The 22,053-nt window shown below is 41.1% G+C and overlaps 3 protein-coding genes and 2 long non-coding RNA genes across 8 annotated transcripts; 2 read left to right on the forward strand and 3 right to left on the reverse strand.

Annotated features, from left to right (window-relative positions):
- cnih1 (cornichon family member 1) lies at nucleotides 1–8,534 on the forward strand. The gene is made up of 5 exons (XM_018727460.1): nucleotides 1–200; nucleotides 3,104–3,172; nucleotides 7,044–7,156; nucleotides 7,435–7,578; nucleotides 7,778–8,534. The coding sequence occupies exons 1-5, from the start codon at nucleotides 120–122 to the stop codon at nucleotides 7,803–7,805; spliced, it is 435 nt and encodes a 144-aa protein (XP_018582976.1). The 5' UTR covers nucleotides 1–119; the 3' UTR covers nucleotides 7,806–8,534.
- Nucleotides 8,535–8,572: 38 nt separating this feature from the next.
- On the reverse strand, nucleotides 8,573–13,125 carry cdkn3 (cyclin dependent kinase inhibitor 3). 2 transcript variants are annotated; one of them, XM_018727454.2, is made up of 8 exons: nucleotides 13,092–13,125; nucleotides 10,641–10,722; nucleotides 10,387–10,442; nucleotides 10,257–10,301; nucleotides 9,718–9,940; nucleotides 9,390–9,421; nucleotides 9,205–9,308; nucleotides 8,573–9,122 (listed from the first exon to the last, which is right to left on the reverse strand). In XM_018727454.2, the coding sequence occupies exons 2-8, from the start codon at nucleotides 10,715–10,717 to the stop codon at nucleotides 9,033–9,035; spliced, it is 627 nt and encodes a 208-aa protein (XP_018582970.1). In that variant the 5' UTR covers nucleotides 10,718–10,722; nucleotides 13,092–13,125; the 3' UTR covers nucleotides 8,573–9,032. The 2 variants fall into 2 exon arrangements, with proteins under 2 accessions (XP_018582970.1, XP_018582969.1); XM_018727453.2 differs by lacking the exon at nucleotides 13,092–13,125 and adding an exon at nucleotides 11,888–11,928.
- A 797-nt stretch (nucleotides 13,126–13,922) lies between these two features.
- On the reverse strand, nucleotides 13,923–14,570 carry LOC108919479 (uncharacterized). The gene is made up of 3 exons (XR_001964920.1): nucleotides 14,524–14,570; nucleotides 14,124–14,197; nucleotides 13,923–13,996 (listed from the first exon to the last, which is right to left on the reverse strand). It is a non-coding gene; the product is annotated as an uncharacterized LOC108919479 (long non-coding RNA).
- Nucleotides 13,991–20,589, forward strand: LOC108919454 (uncharacterized). Of its 3 annotated transcripts, XM_018727435.1 has the most exons (14): nucleotides 13,991–14,088; nucleotides 14,202–14,248; nucleotides 14,539–14,703; nucleotides 14,897–15,009; nucleotides 15,146–15,240; nucleotides 15,641–15,742; nucleotides 15,847–15,967; nucleotides 16,079–16,217; nucleotides 16,886–16,981; nucleotides 17,246–17,335; nucleotides 17,611–17,756; nucleotides 19,113–19,698; nucleotides 19,779–19,858; nucleotides 20,225–20,589. In XM_018727435.1, the coding sequence occupies exons 1-14, from the start codon at nucleotides 14,085–14,087 to the stop codon at nucleotides 20,340–20,342; spliced, it is 1,902 nt and encodes a 633-aa protein (XP_018582951.1). In that variant the 5' UTR covers nucleotides 13,991–14,084; the 3' UTR covers nucleotides 20,343–20,589. The 3 variants fall into 3 exon arrangements, with proteins under 3 accessions (XP_018582951.1, XP_018582950.1, XP_018582953.1); XM_018727434.1 differs by having other exon boundaries at nucleotides 14,202–14,703; XM_018727437.1 differs by lacking the exons at nucleotides 13,991–14,088; nucleotides 14,202–14,248 and adding an exon at nucleotides 14,103–14,170.
- LOC108919480 (uncharacterized) lies at nucleotides 17,695–18,733 on the reverse strand. The gene is made up of 3 exons (XR_001964922.1): nucleotides 18,251–18,733; nucleotides 17,878–17,970; nucleotides 17,695–17,765 (listed from the first exon to the last, which is right to left on the reverse strand). It is a non-coding gene; the product is annotated as an uncharacterized LOC108919480 (long non-coding RNA).
- Nucleotides 20,590–22,053: the final 1,464 nt, after the last annotated feature.

Genomic DNA, 22,053 nt, shown 5'->3' on the forward strand with positions numbered 1-22,053 from the left:
TGATCTCTCGCAGCCTTCCTTGTGTCCCGCACCCATCAGCGGCTGCGCGGCTCGCTCAGAATCGCTCGCTCCTCGCGACTCGGGTGACGGCTGCTGAGGCGACGTTGGCGGAACTCAACATGGCGTTCACGTTCGCGGCCTTTTGTTATATGCTGGCATTGCTTCTGACTGCGGCGCTAATCTTCTTCGCCATTTGGCACGTAAGTGGAGAAATTGCATTTTGTGTCTAAATAGTGACACGGATGATGTGGTGCTTCTGTCTAGGCAGCTACGGTTCGTTAGCTACTGAGGAGGAGGTGTCACAGTTTTTTGTTTTGGGCACACTTCACTTCAGAATGTTACATACAATACAAGCACCGCAGTTTCTGCAGGAATAATACTGCCAGTGCCCGCGTGGTTGGGTAACTATGTTTTTTTTAGTTCACGTGAGCCAGTTTGTTCTTCTTCTGCAGTGCTGGTAACTGGCATGTCGGTGAAAAGCGACGGTGAAATGAATGAGACGCTGGGCTCGGTTAGCCATTAGCTACTGGCTGGTTGCTCGCGCTCGCGCTCCCGACTCGCGTGTTCGGCCGCTGCCCCTTCTCGCTCGCTCGCTCACTCCAGCTCAGCTGGCCTTGAGTCGGTCGGACCAGCATCGACCATGTTAGATCATGGCCGCGCAAGGCTTGGCCTCATTCATTGTTGTGAAAGTGTGAGACTAAGTGAGTGCGTGTCGTAAATATATCGACATCCATATGCATATCCGCCATCACAGTCCTTATATTGTTATTATGTTGGCCCACTGCTCGAGTGGCGCTGTAGTAGAGTACGATCTTATGTTAGCATATATTGTGTGTACGCCGGTGTGACATGATGGGTGAATTGAGGTTCACCTGGCTGGACTCCCTTCTGTCGTGGTTGTCTTGATCAGTTGATCTCCGCCTTGGCAGCGCTGTGGGCTCGCACTTTGCTACATGATTTATGAAAGTCGAGTAATACTTTTCTCCAAGATGACGTACAGCTCGGGAAGGCAACCGTTCACAACGTGCATTTCACTGCAGGTGGAGAACTTCGGATCATCATGCGGACGCGCGATTGCCGAAGCACTGTTTTGTCTGTGCAATAGTACAGCTTTTGCCTGTGCCCATTAAACAACTTGTCACAAGTAAGCTGCCTGAGGAATTGAGGGTCGGAGAGGAAGTGCGGAGATGATCATGGCGGATGGTGGAATGGAAATTTATGGGGGAGACTGAAGGAGATGTTTTGAGACCCTTAGCAGAAGGAGTTCACTACTGAGTGAGAAGGAGAGCTTATTCCACCACATTGGTGCTAAAACTGAAAATCTGTGGACCTTCCTTTCAGACCCCTTCTTAGTGGAACAGACAAGCAGTCAGATGTGGAGAAGCACTATGTTCCTGCTGAGGTGTAGGGGGCGGTTGGGTCTTGTAGGCATCAGGGTGTTGATTCTGTGTCTGTCTTGTAGGAGATAAGAAGCCAAGTTTTGAGTCTGATACAGGTAGCCAAAGAAATCCAGCGAAGGAAGATGATGAAAGCAATACGCAACTTGTCCCACAGCATTCTGGGTCATCAGAAAACTTGACCTAGAATCAGTTGAGTCAGTTGTTACTCTTATGCTCTTGCTCAATGAAGCATATGAAAGAGCAAATTGTCCAGCTTGATGGAAAGTACCTGACAGCTGGAAGGACCAGCAGAGATCTGGTAGATTTTCATCGTAGTTGTAGGTGGTAGTCAGTCATGCAGGCAAATTATGTCAGAGACAATATGCAATGCGAGAGGATGCATCTGTGCTGGTTGCGGTTAGCGCTAAATGTCACCTGCACAGCAGTGATGGGAGGATCCGTAACAGGGAGTGATAGAGCCCAGGGAAACGGTGCAAATGGAGCTGGGTAAGGGGCCCAGCAACAAACCGTGTGGAACATCAGTTGAGAGATACTAAGCAACCTGATAACATCTGTCAGACAGGTAAGGCTCAGATCATTTCGGTTGTGTTCCTTTGATTCCAAGCTATTTTAGAGAAAAAATTAGGATTTGGTGGTTGTCGGTCTCAGATCTTGTTCAGAGACAAGAACGGCGACTGAGCAAAGGGAGGCAGCTGTAACTGACTGGAGAACTTCTGACGCTGCAAAGAGTGGAATGACCGGTGGTCATGATGGTGGATCTCCCTGGCCTTCAGCCCACCAGTTGGATATAAACTCTCCAACATTTCACATCTGTGTTAGCACAGGTCTCACTGTACTTTGTACTGCTTGTACTTAAGGGAAGACCAAGGCTGCTGGGCACATCCAAACAGGAGTTGGAACAGAGCTGAAATGAAATGAGTGAAATTATGAAATGAAAAGAGTGAAATAGCCATCTAGATTATGATAGTACTTTTGCCGGTTTATTGTTTTTACTATTTTATGGGAAAAGTGTACTGAAGAATTCATCAAAATAGCTAATTTTGCAGTCCATTGAATGCAAAAGATGTTGGATGTTCAAACAGGTCAAAGGGTTTACTTAAACATTAGTAACACAAAGAAAACCGAATATCTTGGCATCTCTGTATAGAACTTAAAATCAGTTCTGTTACGCAGCAACCAATGCTTATAGCTAATGTGGAGGAAAGTGGCACTTTGGTCCTGTATCTGCAGCTTCAGGAAGCACATGCATCACCTGTTTGTGTTCCCAAAAGCATTCTGTGCTAGTTGAGGAAATCTTGTCCAGTAATATGAAGTAGGCTGAGAGCTGAATGTCAATGTAAATTACTTCTTTCTTGTCTAAACACATCCTGTATGAGTTGTGAGGGGAAAACCCATGTTTGGCTAACTTTTAGTAGGAAGAACCTAGGTATATGCTGAAGCTGTTTTTTAACAACAGACCACTGACTGGTGCACAGTGGTTGTATGATAGCACCTAAATCAGACAATGCGGTAAGCTTTGTGGTTTTGGTTGTAAGAAGTAATTGGGAAAAGTATGTAATTTTAACACAGTGGGGATAAAGAGTTCCATAGTAGTTAATTTTGTAGTGCAAAGATTTTTTTAAATGGCATTCAGTTCTTGTAAAAATTTGTCAATCTTTTTACCTGTTAACATCTTCAATAACTTGCACCTTTTTATTTTCTAGATAATAGCATTTGATGAACTCAAGACGGACTACAAGAATCCCATAGATCAGTGTAACACACTGAATCCAGTAAGTAAACTTTAGTAACACAAACATTGATTTTGAGCATGATGATCTATTTTTCCCTAATATTTCTTGTTTTTATTTGCATAACTTTTCTGCACTGTTATGCTTGATATTCTGACTTATTAATCTACTGTGATCTTGTCAGCTGTCCAACACTAACATACTTTTCTAATCTGCTTTTTGCATTTTTTGTTTTATGGCAAAAGACAGTTGAAAAGGTCAAAAAGATTAAAAGAGTCAAAATTGCATTAAAGGTTTGTACCAATCTTTAGATAAAATGCCCGCTTGGTTCAATTCAGTCTCAAGTCTGTCATTTGCACGGGGGGAGTGTTTGCAAATGTTTTTTCAGTTAACTAACCATAGGTCAGTGGGATTCAGTTTTTGGATTATGTGTATTTTATGGATTTTTCGTTGTCTTATATTGATACTGGATGTTTACAAGTGCAGTGCTGTAAGACAGGGTGTTTTGCAGAGCTCTTGTCTGTGAGCATTGGTACATTGTGAGGGTAGGCCATGGAATAGCCCTAGTTTCATATGCAGTGCTCTAAGAAAGGTGAGCGTCACAGTAATTTTACATTTTTGTTTACTATAGAGAACAATAACACAGACAGCAAATGTGTATTTTCACAGAGGGAATTAAAAAGCAGAGGTTTTGTTGTCCATTAAAAGTCAGGAACCCCCCTGACTTTTAATGCATCTTTATGCTTATATGTTAAAGCTAGTGGTTTTCGTGAACAATTGTTAACTGAAAAGACTTGTAAATGCTCCAAGCATGCATAATTTCTAATGACCCCTCTTGTTTTTGCAAATCTTATTAGTATCCTCATTCACAATCTTATAAAAGAATGGAAGGAAGTAAGGGAAAACAGTGACACCCAGACAGGTGCCAAAAAGGTGTTTTTTTTTTTTTTTTTTTTTTTTTTTTTTTGTATTTTGCACCAATATAATGGACATTAAACATGAGCTTGTAAGGTGTTGTTCAGTATTGCTTTACACGCAAACAAAATTCTCAGATTGCACAGGGTCTCATTCATATTTAGAAAGTACATATTTAGGAAAAATGACAGATTATACTGAATGAAAGTGACACTGAACACTCTTGAAACACAAGAGCTGTCATTCAAGAAATATGTGAAGGCCAGAGGCCAAAAATAAAGGGAGAAATAAATTTGCAAGCAAGGTATTGATCATTAAGTGCATGTTATGTAATGCTAGTAAGGAGAGCAGTCCAGGCAGGTGTAGTTCCCACTTGGGTGTAACTGCTGGAGGAATTCACTCTGAAAGGTGAACAACATGCTGAGAGGTTGTCTTCCTCGGGTATTGGATTTGATGAGATATTGAATGTATTGCGCTTCCCATGCAGACATTATTTGTAGCAGGTGAGTGCAGGGTTGATGGGAAGTGTAGGATGTAATCGGATTGACTACACCGGTAATGCAAATTTTTAATTGCTTCAATTGGAAAGAATCATTTTAACCATTTAATCCATAGATTGGGGAACAGAAATGAAAGCAACTTTTTTCTTTAATTGTGTTGTTTAAAGATAATCATCGTGAATTTACATGAAACATGGCTGATGAGGAATTGTACATTACGAAATTAAGATTCTTTCCCTCCAGTCCGTGGAGTTAAACTGATAGACGCTTCTGTTCTTCGGGACATCCTAATACTTTGAGGGTAATGACTGGTTTTGTGTTAAGGAATGGTTCTGAACGCCCTGCCAGGCCTGAGTGCTTCCGCTTGAGCGCTGCTAGCAGATGGTAGGTTTGTTACAGTCAAGTGCTCTTAAAGGGGCCACCAGAGAAAACTGGCTCCTGTTGAATCATTATTTTTATTTAGCTGGTCCTTTTTTCCAAAGCATCCTGCAGTGTTAAGCTACTTACAGTGGTTTACTCATGTATATAGTTTGGACATTTTGAATAAGGCAATTTAGACTAAGTTCCTTCATCGTGCACTCTATAACAGAAGCAAGGATTTGAATGCGAGTCCTTCCAGTACAACACTGCTTAAATAGGATAGTGGTCATAGTTGATCAGGTTTCCAAGTTTACTTCTTGGGGAAATTGTCCAAATGGTTATCTGTATTCTTTTTCTTTCCTTATTGTTTAGATAATTACATATATTGAGCTGTTCATCTACTGCAGTAAGATTCTTTCCCTCCAGTCTGTGGAGGGAAAGAATACCTAGTTTATCTTGCTTTAAATTAAGAGGATTTTGATTTAATGAGGTCTCTTCTGTTGGATAAACATAAAACCTGTAATTTGAGGGATGGTAAAAATTTCCTTTTAAAGAATTTTTATGTTTAGATGTAATTCCTTATCATGCTTTAAGAAGGGTATCATTTAGTATGGTTACAAAAACAAAATATGCTTAATTACATTTCTTGCTCATTATCCCTAGTGTTCCTGGCGATTTCACTGCCTTTTCCTGAATATTTTGGCTGCATTTGGCATCTATGGCTCTTTGTTTGCTGGCATTATGTAACCTTCCCTCTAACTGGTCTAGAGTGATGTGCTGAACTGTTGATGGCACCAGGCCGCTGAAACCCCTACACCTCCCACTCCCACCCTCCCACTCATTCCTATGTGAGGCTGCATCCAGGGCTGTTGGTGCACCTCACTGTCCAGTGCATGGCTTTCACGTGGTGCCTCCATCTGCCTCCTTCAGTCATGTTCCAGACCTCACACAGGCACCTTGGTTTGGTTTATTGCTGAGTTTGAACATCATGCAGCATGGTTTTCAGTAACACTGCATCAAAATGCTCTCTGCTGTGGGGAAGGGAATCTGTTCTCTAACTAGTGACTGTTGTAAAACTTGCCTAACAGAGTTAGGTGCTGTCTTTTCTCTTTATCGGGAATCTGGTTAAGTTTTGGAAAGTATTTTTGTTTAATACTGAATTACTCTCTTTTCCTTTTTCACTGTCAGGTGTTTGCATAGTTAGATGTTCTAGACTCGGGCTGTCCAATTGTTAGTCTCCACTTTGGTTTTTTCATACCACAGGGAATGCTGACACCCCCCCCCCAAATTTCTTGACATTGAGGTTTTAATTTAATGAATCCTGCTGTTCAAACCATGATATAGGAAATGTGCCATTTTATCCATTTCCTATCATTTTTTTAATCCATTTTGTCATTATGCCATAATATGGTTATTGAGAATGACTGTCACAATCCTTTGTCTTTCTAGTTTGCTCTTGAATTACACAGTTGTTAAAGGACTAAATAAAATTAACAGGATTGATAAAAACAAATTAAGATGCTAATTCTCTTTCACTAATGAACTGGATAAATCAGCAAACATGCACACATACTGCCATGATTTTCTGAAACTTTGGTTTAATGCAGTTACAAAAACAGGTTCCTGTGACATGAATAGTGAGACAGCATAAAGCAAAATCTTGATCACCTGAGCTGGAACACAGGCCTGTGGATCCCATGGCTTACTAGAGCCAGGAATGAAGGCCAGTGTTTTATACCCTGTGTGTGCAGCAGGGTCTGCAAATTTTCCTAGTAATCATGTTGATAAAAGTAGCATCACATGGCTTTCAAAGATAAAGACCTTTGGACTGTAAAGTATTCTGTCCTATCACTGATTTTACATTAATTTACTTCTGGGAAACAGCAATGGCATGTAGACTCTGTGGGCCTCTTAGAGCATTATTGGACACCCCTGGACTAGTCTGTGATTATTATTTTGAGTTCTCAGCCAAGTGAGTAAGTGCGATTACATTTCTTCTGTAAGTTTTTAATCCTTTTTTCCCCACATGGTTTTGACAAATGTACCTGATGTGGAGAATAGCATTTAAGGTTTTTGCAGTTGTCTTTAGAAAGTACATGCATGTAATATGGACTAATCTATTTTCTGGCTTGTTTCAGCTGGTGCTCCCTGAGTACCTGATCCATGTCTTCTTCTGTGTAATGTTCCTCTGTGCAACTGAATGGCTCACCCTCGGACTCAACATGCCTCTCTTGGCCTACCATGTCTGGAGGTAGGTTTCATCATTACCTTCCCACTTTAAGGAAATGCACTGGAGAATCTGTGTTTTTGTAACAAAAGGGAAAAAAGATTTGTTGCATTTTATTTTAGTGCCATTTCTTTGTGAAGAGCTTCTCGGTTACTAATTAGTATTTGCTTAACTGAGGGTTTTATCTAAAGTAGCTTGCAATATTTGATTGTGAAAGAGTAATAGGGTAGCTTTGCTGGATACGGGGCTCCTGCGTTTGTTGGTACAATTTTTACAGCTGTATTTTTGTGTTGCTTTCTAAGGTACATGAGCCGACCAGTGATGAGCGGTCCAGGGCTTTACGATCCAACCACAATCATGAATGCAGACATTCTGGCATACTGCCAAAAAGAGGGCTGGTGCAAACTTGCCTTCTATCTGCTATCTTTTTTCTATTATCTCTATGGGTAAGTTTTTATTCACAACATGCACCATCTACTTCAGTAGATGGAATATTTAGTGGGGGTATAGCATACCCTAAGTATTAAATTTCTAGCGAGATTTCATTATCAGTGACAGCCTGTGTGTTAAGGAGCGTTTTGTGTTTGTTTCAAATCATTAAAATTAGCTTTCATTATCCATTTTTTCCCCTCCTTTTAATTTTAGGATGATCTATGTGCTGGTGAGTTCTTAAACGGAGACTGTGACAAGAGGGAGAACTGCATGCAGGATGCGAACACTCTGAAGCTGGAGATCTGAAAATGGACCTGTAGAAGACATCCTTTGTGTTATTCTACATATTAAAGGATGAACTCTTCAGACTCCTTGTAGTACCAGGCATCACTAAGAAACACATCCCTTTTAAGCAAAGATTTTCTTTTAATGTTATTTACAGTACACATGAATATTTCATGTGCATATTTTATTTGGAAATAAAATGAGTTTGACAGGCTGTGTAGCCATTTAGTTCACAAAATTAGGTATATGAAATCACAGCTGTTTTTACTTTAGAATGAATTGACTATTAGCAGAAAAGGGTTTACTTCCCCCTGAAATATCTTGCAACACCAGGTTGGCTATAAAGTAAAATTTCCTTCACAGTATTGGGTAAGGTGTCTTGTCAGTGCACTCCTGAGTAATCAGATTAACATGGTGCATGTTAAACTGCAGTAATTCCAGCTTTCTGAACAAAAGCTTATAGATACAGTGAAGTTTCCTTTAGGCCCTTGGTACATAAGTAAACTGCTGCTTAAGGGTGCTAGGACAGTCATTTCATTAGTTTACAAGAATTTTTTTTTTAAAAGACATGAATTCTATTGTTTGCAAGTTATTAAAAATGTGTAATTACAGGATACCTCCTCCCCCACCCGTTTTCTAAATCAGCCCTCAACTTTTCTCTCGGGCATAATCTTCTACAGGGTACAGATTTCATATTACTACAATCTATGCCTTTTTAGATTTTGCTATAGCATCACAGTACCACAACATTGGGAGAAAGTGCAAAAATTTACTTTTAGATTAATAAATTTAGACCTGACTTGAATGTGACTAAGGTAGAGAAACTTAAGTTTCAATAAACTAAGCCCAGAATACTTTGCTGATGTAATTATTGTAGAATCTCCAGTGCATTACAAAATAATGGAAAGCATTGACTTACATAACCACACAGTAAAATTATGTTCATAAAGGTTTAAATTCCCTAGTTTACCACCCATGTTCAAATATTTAAAAATGTAAAAAAATTTAAGGAATATGTACTTAAGCAACTAAGAGCAAAGATTTTAAAGTGCAATGAAGAGAAAGGCATGCGGCATACACAGCGATTAGAGTTCAGGACAAAACATCTCAATTATAGGCCTTGTCATGGTTTAGATTATTGCTTAATCAGACTCCACAAAAGCATGGAAAAAGTGCAGAGAAGTCATCGTGAAACTGATCGCTCCAACAAAACCTCTTTGTTTTCCTGGTAAGCTGCATACTTCTCTCGAAATTCATGCAGGAAGTTGTATTGCTTTAACAGAAGAGCAAAACAGATTATTGGTACCATGTGTAATGTGACAGAAGAGACCCAGCTGCTCCAAAGTGTAACTTACCTTAACTGTCTGAATGGCTCCACCCCCTCTTAACTCACGCAGGATTTCAATAGCTTTGTCGGGTGTCATACTGACAGAAAGCTGAAGCAAGAGGCATCCAGCCACTACAAAACAATTTGAAATTATCAAACCATACCCAAACAAAACTCTGAAGAGAAATTCCCGTTTTGGGGTAGAATACTTACTTAGTCCTGAACGACCAAGACCTCCATAGCAACTGAAAGACAAAATTAGTCATTAAAAGTTAAAAACATTATGAAAAACAATTCATTAAGAATTTAAAAGTATGAATATATAGGTCACAAATAGAGAATTATTTCTCAAATCAGTGCTAAAGTGTTGACTGGGACAAAAGTGAACTGGACACCAAACACCAGGACCAGTAAACATGGTACAGATATTAAATACTTTGAAGAAGATAAACTCACTCACTCATTCACTAGTAATGCAGGGCTACAGCAGCACTGAGTACCCGCCCCCCCCATTACAAAAGGCATTAACGGACTAACTCACTGAATGACTGTTTTTCGGTTGTTCTCGAGGTTGAACTGCAGTTCCTCCAGAATTCGGCTGCACTGGTCAAGCTCAGGTGTGCCCCCATCAGGGAAGGGCAGGTGATGCACTCTGAGTCCTTGCTGACGGTAAACATCCAGCAACCGGGGAACACGGTACTTCTGGAGCTCCCCAAGAGTGCAAAACACAAACACATCCTCCACTCCCTGGTCCTTTAACTCATCTATCAGCAGGAGGGGGGGGGGAGGCAATCAGTATGTGGAAAAGAAAAATTCTCTCTGCAGCTTAATTTATGAAGTTTACTTTCATTCACTCCCCAGTCTCACTTTAACTGATATTGAAGGAAACAAAATAAATAAAGGCACTTCACATACATAAACTACAGCATCCACAAGAGAGAGAGTTTAAATCTGATGGAGATTCCTCAATGGCTGCTACATCTGCACCTTTAGCAAACCACAAAGCTTGTCATTGTGTCCTACCCAAGGAGCTCTCATGGGACCCATACAATAACCATTTCAAGAAAATTGATACTTTACCTACATCCTTTGGTAAGTTTCTTCTGACATCTTTGAATTTACACCCTGTCCAGAGAAAACTGTATTCAGTGGTTTGAACGTAGAAAAGTTTATGCAGACATATCACAGGTGTTATTCTTTTGCATCTTACCTGGCAATGGACATATTCCTAAAAACTGTGAGCATTCCACAACTGACAGGGGTAACCTTTAAAAAGGGGAGGGGAATTATTATATACACACACATATACAGGTATGTATGCATTCCTCTTTAAAAAAAAAAAACCTGTAAAAAATGTGACATGTTCATTAAGAAAATCAATCATAACTAAATTCTGCAAACATATCAAGAATGGGGTTGAACACTCAGACCTACTCCAAAGTGCCCTGTCATCCGATGCCTTACCAGGAGATCTGCAGGGGAGTTTGCTGCTCCTCTCCCACATCTTCTTCATCAGATGAATCAAACTCTGTGGTCCTCATTTCTTCTAAGTTAAGGGTAAAACAAGAGTAAAATCCATGACATAGCCACATAAAGGTGTCAGGTAATGCAGGCAAGGTTAACCACCATGTGAATAAAGTTAACTTCCAAAATGAAAATAAATATACTATTGCTTGAATTGATTATAAGTAACAAAAGTATCTTTAAAAGTTCAGTCTTCTACAGTGGTGTGACACCAATGCTTTATTCATTAAAACAAGACCTGTGTGGAAAAACAACAAGGGCAGAAAAAAAGAAGCCAGAGAAGGAAGGAAGGAAGGAAGCTCAGAGAGATGAGAAAAGCACCCTTTCACCGTCAATCAATGCTGCAAAATATTACACAGCACCAATTCCCATCATCCTCACCCTCACCACATTTACTCAGACTGGTTCCTTTAAAGTTCCTGCTAATTTAACATGTCGGTCACTTAACTCGTTGTACAAACATATTGTGTGGGTTTGGATGGGGCGAAGAAGGGCACAGAGAGAGGCAGCGTTCAAGACGAACGATTTAGAACAGCAGCACAAGGAAAATAATTTATATAATGCTCTTCTTGGTCCGAGGACCCCGTTTCCTCCAAATCCAGGACCAGCGCTACAGCCAGCCTTCCCAGACTCCCTCTCAACACCTGTTTACACATTAGACGGGTTTCCCTCATAAAACAGTAAGGCGGGGTCGTTACAATTATATGTTGATTAGACTAAAGGCAATGTTGTAACGGGCAGAAGTTGGAAATGTGGTAACTTAACAGCTCTCTTAGTCTTAAAACCACAAAACGCGGCTCATCTGAATGGACACTCACTGATACTGAACTAGTTACTAGTTCAAGTGTAAGTTACCACACTCTCACTCTGACTGTGTGTTTGCATAGGCAAATCTTAAACAAATTATTTGGCCACATACCTACGTCACCTGACAAATCAAAGTTAATAATAAATTACAACAAGTTGGGATCCTGCATTTTTCTAACACAGTGTGATGGGGTCTGAGAACGTGACTGTCTCCACTTAACAGTTAAGTTTAAGTTAACTTAAGTTCACTGACTTCTTAACTTATATACACTTCGACAACAACAAAACAACTTTAGAAACCGTCGCATATATTTGCCAATTAAAAAAATTACGCAAAATTTTATTTACCCGGGTAAATGCAGTTTAAACTAAATTCTTACCGAATACAGCATCATACTCTGCAAAGCGACTCGAAAGCCTTTTCGGACACGATTTAAAAACGTACAGACAACCTCTCAGCCAATCAGAGCTTCTGCTATGTCTGACACGTCTCTCCCGGAAGTAAAACTCAACGCTGACCCGTTAGTACGGTGTCCCCAAAGGTCAAAAAGGTTTTTATACGTATATTTAATTAGCTTTTCCAAGTTCGTCTTTAAAGTACAATTAATTTTATTTTCACGAGCAAACAAATATGTATTCTTAAATATTTAAATGTAAACATTATCTAAATGACTTGAAATAATTTTCTTTGATACTTGATTAATTATAACTATTGGCCAATTATAATTTTAAATTCATTCCTCTTCCTTTGGGCCAAATGAAATTTAACCATTGTAATTACTGGGCAAGTCCCCTTTTCAACCGCATACAACTTACAATTTATGTCAGTTTACAATTTCTTTACTCTCTCTCTCGCGCGCGCAAACACAAACACACACAAACACACACACACACACACACACTGAAGCGCCTTATATCCTCAACAATACTATCTGGCTATTTCTTCTTTTAGTCAGAAGCTATTTTTTAGGAGATTTATTTATATTTAAAGTAATTTCAGTAAAGTACAGATCCGATTACTATGAGCAGGAGTCTTTTTAAAATGGAAAATCCATAATAGCAGTGACACCAGTCATGTTAGCAGCCTGTACCTACTGTAGCTATGCCAGTAGTAGTGAGCAGTAGAACAAGTGGCTGCATCACACCTTACTTAGCTCCGCAACACAGCTCACACCACTGGCTACCTGCAACAAAGAACTTTCTACTCTTTGGATCAACACTAGTTCTCTGCATGACTTTTTGTGACCTTTGATTCATGTGAAAAATGCTTAGTGTGGCAGATAAATTGCACCTCCAGCTTATGAGGCCTCAGTAAGGGCTAGTCTTAAAGAACAGAAAGAAAAAATATGATGTTTGGTGAAACCCTCTTTAATATTGTTTCTGATTTCATAAGCAATTTACTTTATTGCTATAAAGTTAAATGTAACAAAGAATAGATTAACGGGTAATAAAGCATTGAAAATGAATCAAAGGCCAATCTACTTTTGAAATAATGAAAACAAAACCTCAGGCAAGTAATTTATCATGTTTGGACTGTATAACAATGTTTTAGGCACCCTTTAATTTTACATCTATTAGTTGTACCTCACAGCAGGTCTGAGCCCTGCCTGGGGTCCCTTGTGACAGACTGGCATCCCGTCCAGGTTGTGTCCCCTCCTCCTTTGGCCTTGCGCCATTTTGCCGGGTAGAGCTCCGGCTTGCCGCGACCCTGCTCAGGACAAGGGGTTGTTGACAATGGATAGATGGAGAAACCCATTCCCAGTTGTCATTGAAAACATTCTGAACTAAATTAAAGCAATTATCATAATTTCAGTAATTAAAAGTTAAGGTTTACTCAATTTTTACATCTTCCATGCATCCATTATCATTAAGATCTTGACCACTGCACAGTCATGGCATTATATTTGAAAACATACTTATGAATTTTTAAATATATACTTAAAATGCTGTACAGTTTTCAGATTTATTAAAAAAAAAATGCATACGACAGAAAAGTCTGTACATGCATGGCAAAGTACAGAAGTGTTCCCTCTGAGCATTTTTTATTTTTCAACTTTGATGTTTCATCTATCACACTCTGTCCTTCAGGACATCATCGAGTGCTGATCCTGCCAGAAAGCTGGCAGTGTCAAGCTTCTTGGCAAGCTTGCCTGTTTTCCCACCAAGGGAATTGCTGGCAAGGGCAACTATTGTCCACGTGCTGTAAACAAAACCCAGCAGGAACACTTCGCAAATCCATATGCTCAAGGACAACCTCATCTTATCATATACATGTTTAAGAAAGATGTCTCCATCCATGCACAAAGACATCATTCAGTAAAGGTACCTTTTACATTGTACTAACAGTGAACTGCATCCTCGATCCTCTCGCTCTCTGCTCTTATTGTGTCGCTGACATTCAATCGAGCCTTTTTTGGCGGGCCGAAAGAAGAGACGGAGCTTTCCTCAGTGGGCCACCTTTCTGCGCCAGTCTTTGAGCCTCTGAAAATCTGCAACGGCAAAGAGTCGCGAACACAGAGCCTACCGAAGAAAAACTGCTTCTGCTAGAGCTGCTTAGTGCGGAGTTCAGCACAACACATGGGTATGTACACTAGTGAAAGACGGCAGGCTACTGACCTTGTCAAAAAGGAATTTGTACGTTTTCTGCCCGCAACCATCACAAGGTATGTCTTTCTCTTCTCTCTGCTCTACTAGAAAGCATGAAGCCACAAGAAGGAGAGCTAGCAATAAAGATTTCTGAGGTAAAAAACAGATTTGATGTTGGTTTCTCACAACTGAAAGAATAAACAGGATTTTCTTTGCTCTTCTGTAAGATCTTTCTGGTTCATTGAAGCTTATGTAAATATGGACACGCAATATCTAGTGCCGCGCTAATATTAAAATGAGTTTAGGCAAAACAAAATTTTGATTGCACTGATAAACCACGTACTATTGTTATGCATTGTATGTATATTTGACCTTGCTTTAATTTTTATGTATGTCTGCAAGAGTAAATGCGTATAAAATTCTATTGTACCTGGTGTTGCCTCAGCTGCAGAGCATGGTATCAGAACTGAAGACTGTATTTTCAAGTGCCCTGCTTGAGTTAAATCAGATCAAGGACTCAGACACGTGCCTTCAGGAAGACCTTCGAGAGACTAAGCAGACCTGTGAGAAGCGCACTCGTCACCTGGAGGCCTTGGTGTATTCCCTCAAGGTTTGTGTTCACTAGTCTTATGATACATTCCTCCTTGAAAAACATGCAGGACTAACTTTCATAGATGTGCAGAAAATCCCTTCACTCATCAGTAGGTTGTAAGTTTGAGTATGTTTGATTTTTAAATATTATATATTTCACTTTCAAAAGATGCTTTTGGCTGGGTCAGAAATCTTGATTTTGCCCTGTGCAGGAGGAGCTCATAGAGGTGCGCTGCCAGTTGCTGCAGCTGCGATGTGATCAGCAGAAGCTCCAACAAAGTTTAAAGATGAGCTGTATCAGAGGGTTAGGACCTCAGAGAAACTGGTGAGAACATGATTGGAAAGGTATTAAATCAAGGCTTACATACTGAATATGACCAGTGGATTGGTCTATTGACAAGAATATTGGCTTGTGCTTTCTTATTAACTGCTGCTATTTGTTTTATTAATTTCTGGAGCAGCTGTGGTTGCTCCATGGACAGAGAGGCCCATTGCGATGGTCTACTTCTCCACTGCTACCTGCAGGGAGGATGTGCAGGGTGGCATCCCCACACAGGTGTGTACATTTTCCAGGGCAGTCTCTGAGAGAAAAGTGTGGCAAAGCTTAAGATAAAGAAACCTACAAAGATGTTTATAAACATCTTACGAAAATACTGTTAGCAGCCATAGATGTATATGTTATACTCTCTGTGAACAGCCTAACATTACAATTTATAGAATCTTTACACAGTCAGAAATACATGCATATTAATTAGTCAGCAATATATACATATTAAGAGTGCATTACATGAATGTATAATGAAGGTGTTATTTGAGGCCCATTGTAGAAAGTGTCATTCATTTTTTGATTTTTGGTTAAGGTCAATATGATTTTATTCCTGATGAACCTTTAATATACTTTGATTTTTAAAAATGAGCAAACTTATTGAAAAAAGTGCTATTTATAATTTTTCCAGGAACGTTTGTGATCCCTAATGTGCCATCCAGGACAGCTGAACTCACTTCTGCAGTAACAACATCCTGTGGTAGTGATGTCCCTTATGCAAGCCCTTGTGAAGGTTTATACATCTTCGAATTTTTTTGTGATTCAATAACAGCGTCAACTGAGTAAATGAGTAAATGTGGTCTGAATTTAAACTCATCTATAGTTTGTCTCTTGTAGGCAGGAGGATGCAGGTAACCCTGGAGCTGCTCCACTCTGAACAAGAATACGTGAAGACGCTGAATCAGCTTCTTGAGAAGTACAGAATGCTTTCAGCACTGGAAAAAGAGCAGGATTCACAGTACGAACACCTAAAAAAAGCAATCATAGCAATCATATTAAAGAAGAAAAACATTCTTCTGTCCTGCGCTTAAGCTCTCACAATAGCACAGTGTCTCCTTTTGTATCTTAGTGAGAAATTTTTGAACTACACCGAACAACTGTTACGCCAACATCGACTGTTCAGGAATGAACTTGAGGACTGTCTCACCAGAGGACATGGGCTGGATCGTGTGGCTGATGCTTTTGCCAAACTCATGTGCCAAGATGAGGTAAACTGAAAAGTCAAAATGTGATTATATTGTTTTATTATTAAAAAAAGTAAGCCTTCCTGGTGTGTCACATAAGTATGATGAGCCCTGCGAAGGGCTGCTGGTTCTCAAGTTCCAGCCATGCAATACTAGGGGTAGTGAGGACACCCAGGGAACACAAACTGGCCTGTTTCCTCGGGTGGGTGGGACACCAGGGGTTCATTGCTCATATTAACGCCTGTTGTTGGCTGGGGTTCTAGAGGGCTGCAGGTGGAATTGGCAAGTGAACATCCTCCTTTAAATGTGTTGTGTTGTATAATGAAGCCTGTAGAGTTGCGTGACTGTTTTCACCCTTCCTGAGTTCTCCTCAGTGTTAGGCTTTGAGGGGAAAAACAGGACATTTATATTTACTCATTTAGCTGACATGTTTCTCCAAAGGAACTTACAATTACATACAATTACTTAACCATTTGTACAGGTGGGTAATTTTTACTGGTGTGATTTAGGGTAAGTGTACTACAGCATTAGGTGAGATTCATACCTATGGCCTTTGAGTATGAAGGCAGCAGCTCTAATTACTACTCTATCAGCTCCCATCATGAGCGAGAAGTAGGCTGTGACTAAGAAAAGTGAGTAAAATGTAAAACACCATGCAGCAGCAACAACAATTAGTGTTTGTTTTTTCCTAGTCTGCTTTTTCTGAAATGTACCTGGGATACCTGAGGACCCTCCCTGAAATCATCTCAGCTCTTCACAAATCAGATGTTGCAGCGTATAACACACAGGTATGGACTGTAACTAGAAATGTAACCAGATAAGCAACTATGTACCATTATGACTGGAAGCACCTCAACGTGTGTGTATTCAGAGCAATCGTTTGTAGGAGTGCTTGTGTGGCTCTGCAAAATGGGTAAGAGATCTATTCTTCTGTCTGCCATGCTTCTGTCATGTCAGTTGTTTTGAATGCACCGAGTGTAGATTTACTGTATACATCCTCGCTGGGCTCTAGTGTGTGTACGTACACATTCATGTTGTTTTTATATATACAGGCATCCTTGGGGGAGAGAAAGGAGCTGCTGGAGGTCTTCCCAATCCTAGCCCCTGTGTCACAGATTCACAACTATTTAATTCATACACAAGTACGTGCCAGGATCAAAGAAATCTTTGTGTTAACATGCTCAGTGAAACAAGTACTGCAAGTACCCAGCATGCATTGTGATTTAAACCACTAGCCGTTTAATACAACTTGGTAATTATGTTCAGTTCTACCAGTTACAGATGCATAAACAGTAATATTTCATTATCTACTGGGCATTAAGGCAGTATCACTTAATCGAAGGAAAGGTTCTTGCAAAAATATGATCACAAAATAGAGTATGAAGTGCAGTGATCACGTAAGACTGTACGTACCCAGAGTGAGCTGCAATGGACAAGAAGAGACCACGGAGATTACGACCTCTTGGAAGAGAGGAAGCGAGTTCTTTGGCAGCTCCTCTCTCGGTGTCACGACCTTCTGGAGGAGGCCAGCCTGGGAACCCTCAAGGAAGCGGCAGGATGCAGGTTGGTTCACTGCGGTGAGGGATGGATCACTTGCGGTGAGGGATTACATCTCAGGTCTCAGCTTCATTCTGCCCCTCTTTGGTGGCAGCAAGTGTTGTGTCGTACTGGACGGCGTACTAACCCGGACTGCACTCTCGTCGCCGCTATAGTTTGTTTGCGACATCATTTGGAGAAACATCGGCAAGGGACACGTACTGCACCCTTCAAAGGCATCCTGTGCAGCAAGCAGTAACCGAGCAAGAGCAATGACTGACTCACTGCAGCATTACGTCACGTATAAAACAATATTTTGCGTCCTGTAGTTCATGAGAGCAAGCTGTAGGATTTTTGCTTTTACTCACATTGTTGTGAACCTAATCCACCTTCAGTGAATATTCACACGTATTCATTTACCTCACACTTTTCTCGAAAGCAACTTACTGTGTTCAGGTGACAATTATTTACCCATTTATACAGCTGGGTAATGTTACTGGAGCAGTTTTGAGGGTAAGTACCTTACTCAAGGGTACTACAGATGAAGGTGACAATTAAACCGGCGACCTTTGATGGGCAAAGGCAGCGGCTCTAACCACTACATTAGAAACTGTCCCGTCACTTCAGGGCACATTACAACAGCTTAGCGCTTGTTGGTCGTCTCCCCTCCTTTTTCCCCCCACAATGCATCTGTTCATGTGGAAAAAGCCCGCGAAACCCCAGACACAACACAGTGGCAGAGGGCGCCAAACAGTGGTGAACACTGCCCTCTAGTGGCCGCTTCGGGTCAAGAGCGCTTCGTCAGGCGCTACACCTCGTACTCTTTTTGTCTTTTTGTGACCAATCTATTACACAGTATGTTACTGAATAAGTTCTGCCGAGTCTTACAGCCTGTTCTCATTTATATCATTCGTACGTTTTGACAGATTCATGTTAATACAAGCTCAACTGTTTACGCAGCCACGTTAATATTAAAGGCCCAAATGTACAATTTATAGCAATAAATAAACGTATCAAATCTTGTGGAATAGTTAGAGCTGCTTCCTTTGGACCCAAAGGTCGGAGGTTTGAATCCCCCCTCCGGCTGTAGTACACTTGAGCAAGGCGCTCATCCAAAGTTGCTCCAGTAACACTGTCCAGCTGTTTAAGTGGGTAAATAATTGTATTTTAACAATGTAAGCCTCTTCGGAGAAAAGTGTCAGCTAAATGCATACATATAAATGTACAGAGTAAAGAGTCAACCCTGAAAAGCAGAACCTGAAGTCAAAATGAAGCCACTGAGCTCCAGATTCTAATGAGACACTAAAATATGTAAACATGTCCTCAGCTGTGTCGAGGCTCAGAAATCCTACATACTAACAGCTATCCTGTGTCACACTGCAGGAGTGTGTCTCCACATGAGCTCCACTCTGCGAGGAAGAACTGCAGTCCTGCTGATGCTACACATCACCTCTGTGTCCCACACCACGTCCAACACACCTTCTTCCCAGCAACTGCAAACCCAGACAGGAAGGAAGGAATGAGTGCATCTGGGCAGGGCTTCCTGCTAAGGCTGAAGCCCTCTGGAGAACAAGCCTGTGGTCAAGAGCGCCCTGACATAAGGGAGAATGTTGCAGATGGCGACACGGACCAGGAAGACTTCGGCAACACCTCCGTTTTCGATTACTCCTCGGTGACCTCGTGCAGCCCCGATGGCACCTATGAGATGGGGGCTAAAGCAGGGGAGGAAGGCTTGGGCATCCCTGGGCGAGGAAACCTCAGCGATGGCGACACGGACAGTCAGGTACCTGTCCTTCTGAAGCCCTCGCACACACCCAGCTCGCCACTGGAGCACGGAACATCTGCAGAAGCGTCATCGTGCCCGAGGTGGCAGGTGCCCAGGGTGTCCCAAGAGCACGGTGTCGCAAAGAACATCTCTCACTCTCCTAGCAGGACGTTCAGAATCACCTGGGATGAGTCATTTAAACAGGTCAGTATGTAATTATAGTAATAAAATTTTTACTCGAAAAAGACATTCTTACAACTTGTTGCTTTTCCCTCCAAAACCAGGGTGATTCTCCACCCAATGAATGCAAGAAGTCCGGGAGGCAGTCAGCTTCCAAACTGGCACAAGTAGGAAGGTACCAGAGGTAAAATTTTTAAATTTTCCCTATCAGTTTTAAAAATAAATTTAAAAAAAAAAAGGAAATTTTAAATGAAATAAGACACCCCAAAAGACGCAGTCCAATACTCACATTGTGTACAAACTTGACTATCACATGGTGCCTTGTACAAGGGGGGATAGTACTGGGTGCACAAATAGCACAAAAGGACACTTCTGGTCTTTGTCAGACACCAAAGCTGATGTCTGAGAGCTGCTCATGCAGCAAACAGCCAAGAGTACCAAGACAAAACTAAAGCGGAACTGGTGCATAAGATGGAGGGAGAAGAATGGGGAGGGGAGAGGGGGGAAGAAAAAAAAAAAAAAAACACAGTACTTTCACTTTTGCTCACAGGGTAGTGCGGCAAGCGACCCTCCTTGGTGTGCCATGTGGAGGCCCCATGCGAGAGAACACAAATGGAACAAGTCCATGGGAAGAGAGTGAAGATGAGGGACCCTGCAGTACTGTGTGAAGAAGCGCATGAAGACACTCCGTCATGGCACCACGTTACTCCTGATGGCCTGCGGCTCAGCTAGTTGAATACATCACCTCTGCTATAGATCATCACTGACATCATCCATCAGCCAAAATACTGCAAAGCAGTGATAATGACAGCCCACATTCCGTTTCAGTTGCCCAGAAATGCACTTGAAATTGAGATTACAACACGCTGCCCTCCGAATTAATCCAATAAATGACAGCTGCTGCCTAATTAAGTACAAAATAAGACTTGGGTGATTTATTAATCTCATTAAGACCGTTAATACAAAGCACACACAGACCATCAAATAAACCGTACGTGACATCTGCTGGACAGTAACAGTTTGCTACAGTACAAAGTTTTATAGAATGGGCACTCACAGCTTGAGAAAACCGAGTTTTGAAAGTAATCAGTGCTTTTGAGGCTTTTAGAACGGACATGTGTGTCATTCACAGAAACCCAGGAGCTCCGACAGCCCAGAAGCACGGGGAAGAAGGAGAGGGGAAAAAGACTCCACAGCTGCACACTGCTGCCTGTGGTCCAACAGAGCACACAGGCAGTGGAAACACTAGACACCATGCAGCAGTCTCATGTGACGCAGACAGAAATGGGACAGTTGTGTGCTGGACTGGTTCCGAGTGGGAGTCTGTGATTTCAACCCAGGAAGTAGGACTGACATTTCGAACCGCTGCAATTTTGCAGTTCTGAAACTAATATTTAAAAAAAAAAAAAACCCAGTCCAACAGTGCTGTAATAAACACCTCTGGCACTTCATCCTTGTAGTCATCCACCAATTCAAAATACAGGGTTTCCTACAGGGATTGTCAGTGTACATGTCTGACACAGCAGGCATATTACTCCTTCAGTAGTTGTGCATAATCAAAGAGGCATCATGACACACAGGAAGGCAGAAGGGAGTATAAGACTACAGACAAAGTCACTTTATACGGATTATTCAGTTAGTGTGTATGTTTGTACACATCGTCCATAAACCTGTACATTTGTAGTGTATAGCTTTGTTCTACACATAATATAGGCAACTGATTTCATTTTAGACACTTCATACTTGGCAAAAGAAAAAAGTATAAAACCAAATAAAAGGCACATCTCAATGACACGTTATCTGTTCTTTAAAATGAAATTCCATTCAAATGAGGACAACATTCTATTCCATCCTTCAGACATACATCTGCTAACGAGTTATCCCATTTTTCTTTTTTCGCTGAAGATTGAACACAGTGTTTGTCATTAACTTTTCGCTCTAATACTCGGATGTTCTGTAGATGTCATGTAGAAAACGTTAAGGTGAGAGTTTTAAGACATCATCTTGGCTTTCAGATCAAGAGCAACTGCTGCAGTTAGTGACATGGAGTCATAGATGTCCTGTTCATTTGGTCTACTAAGTTCCAGGATGAGGCTTGGGCCGGTCACCCTGGGGTCATCTCACTCGCAAGCGGCCAACATGCACTACTCAGGGTTGAAGGCCACTACAAAAGCAGAGCAGTTGATACAGGCAGGGTCCCAGACAGATTAAGCGTCCTGTTGATGAGGGCTCAGTCAAAATGCTCAACCGGACAGTCTGCTTTTGATACAGTGCAAAGTAGAAAAAGAGCAGAAATTCAATAAAATCTAAAACCTTATACTTTTCCCCTCTCTTTTTGACCATTAAATCTAATGCATAAACTACACTTTGGCCATTTGT

Source organism: Scleropages formosus, chromosome 15 (genome assembly GCF_900964775.1).
Source record: "Scleropages formosus chromosome 15, fSclFor1.1, whole genome shotgun sequence".
Lineage (NCBI taxonomy): Eukaryota > Metazoa > Chordata > Actinopteri > Osteoglossiformes > Osteoglossidae > Scleropages > Scleropages formosus.

What these genes read in the sequence shown, in the direction of transcription:
- LOC108919454 (XM_018727434.1), top strand. Translation starts at nt 14,485, where the DNA reads ATGTCTGCAAGAGTAAATGCGTATAAAATTCTATTGTACCTGGTGTTG. An exon ending in AGGGTGGCATCCCCACACAG is followed by an intron (nt 15,241 to 15,640) that starts GTGTGTACATTT and finishes TAATTTTTCCAG; the next exon opens with GAACGTTTGTGATCCCTAAT. An exon ending in CAAGTAGGAAGGTACCAGAG is followed by an intron (nt 19,859 to 20,224) that starts GTAAAATTTTTA and finishes TTTTGCTCACAG; the next exon opens with GGTAGTGCGGCAAGCGACCC.
- cdkn3 (XM_018727454.2), bottom strand. Translation starts at nt 10,717, where the DNA reads ATGAGGACCACAGAGTTTGATTCATCTGATGAAGAAGATGTGGGAGAG. An exon ending in AACCGAAAAACAGTCATTCA is followed by an intron (nt 9,422 to 9,717) that starts GTGAGTTAGTCC and finishes TTTGTCTTTCAG; the next exon opens with TTGCTATGGAGGTCTTGGTC. An exon ending in GAGCCATTCAGACAGTTAAG is followed by an intron (nt 9,123 to 9,204) that starts GTAAGTTACACT and finishes CTTCTGTTAAAG; the next exon opens with CAATACAACTTCCTGCATGA.
- cnih1 (XM_018727460.1), top strand. Translation starts at nt 120, where the DNA reads ATGGCGTTCACGTTCGCGGCCTTTTGTTATATGCTGGCATTGCTTCTG. An exon ending in TCTTCTTCGCCATTTGGCAC is followed by an intron (nt 201 to 3,103) that starts GTAAGTGGAGAA and finishes TTTATTTTCTAG; the next exon opens with ATAATAGCATTTGATGAACT. An exon ending in AGTGTAACACACTGAATCCA is followed by an intron (nt 3,173 to 7,043) that starts GTAAGTAAACTT and finishes GGCTTGTTTCAG; the next exon opens with CTGGTGCTCCCTGAGTACCT.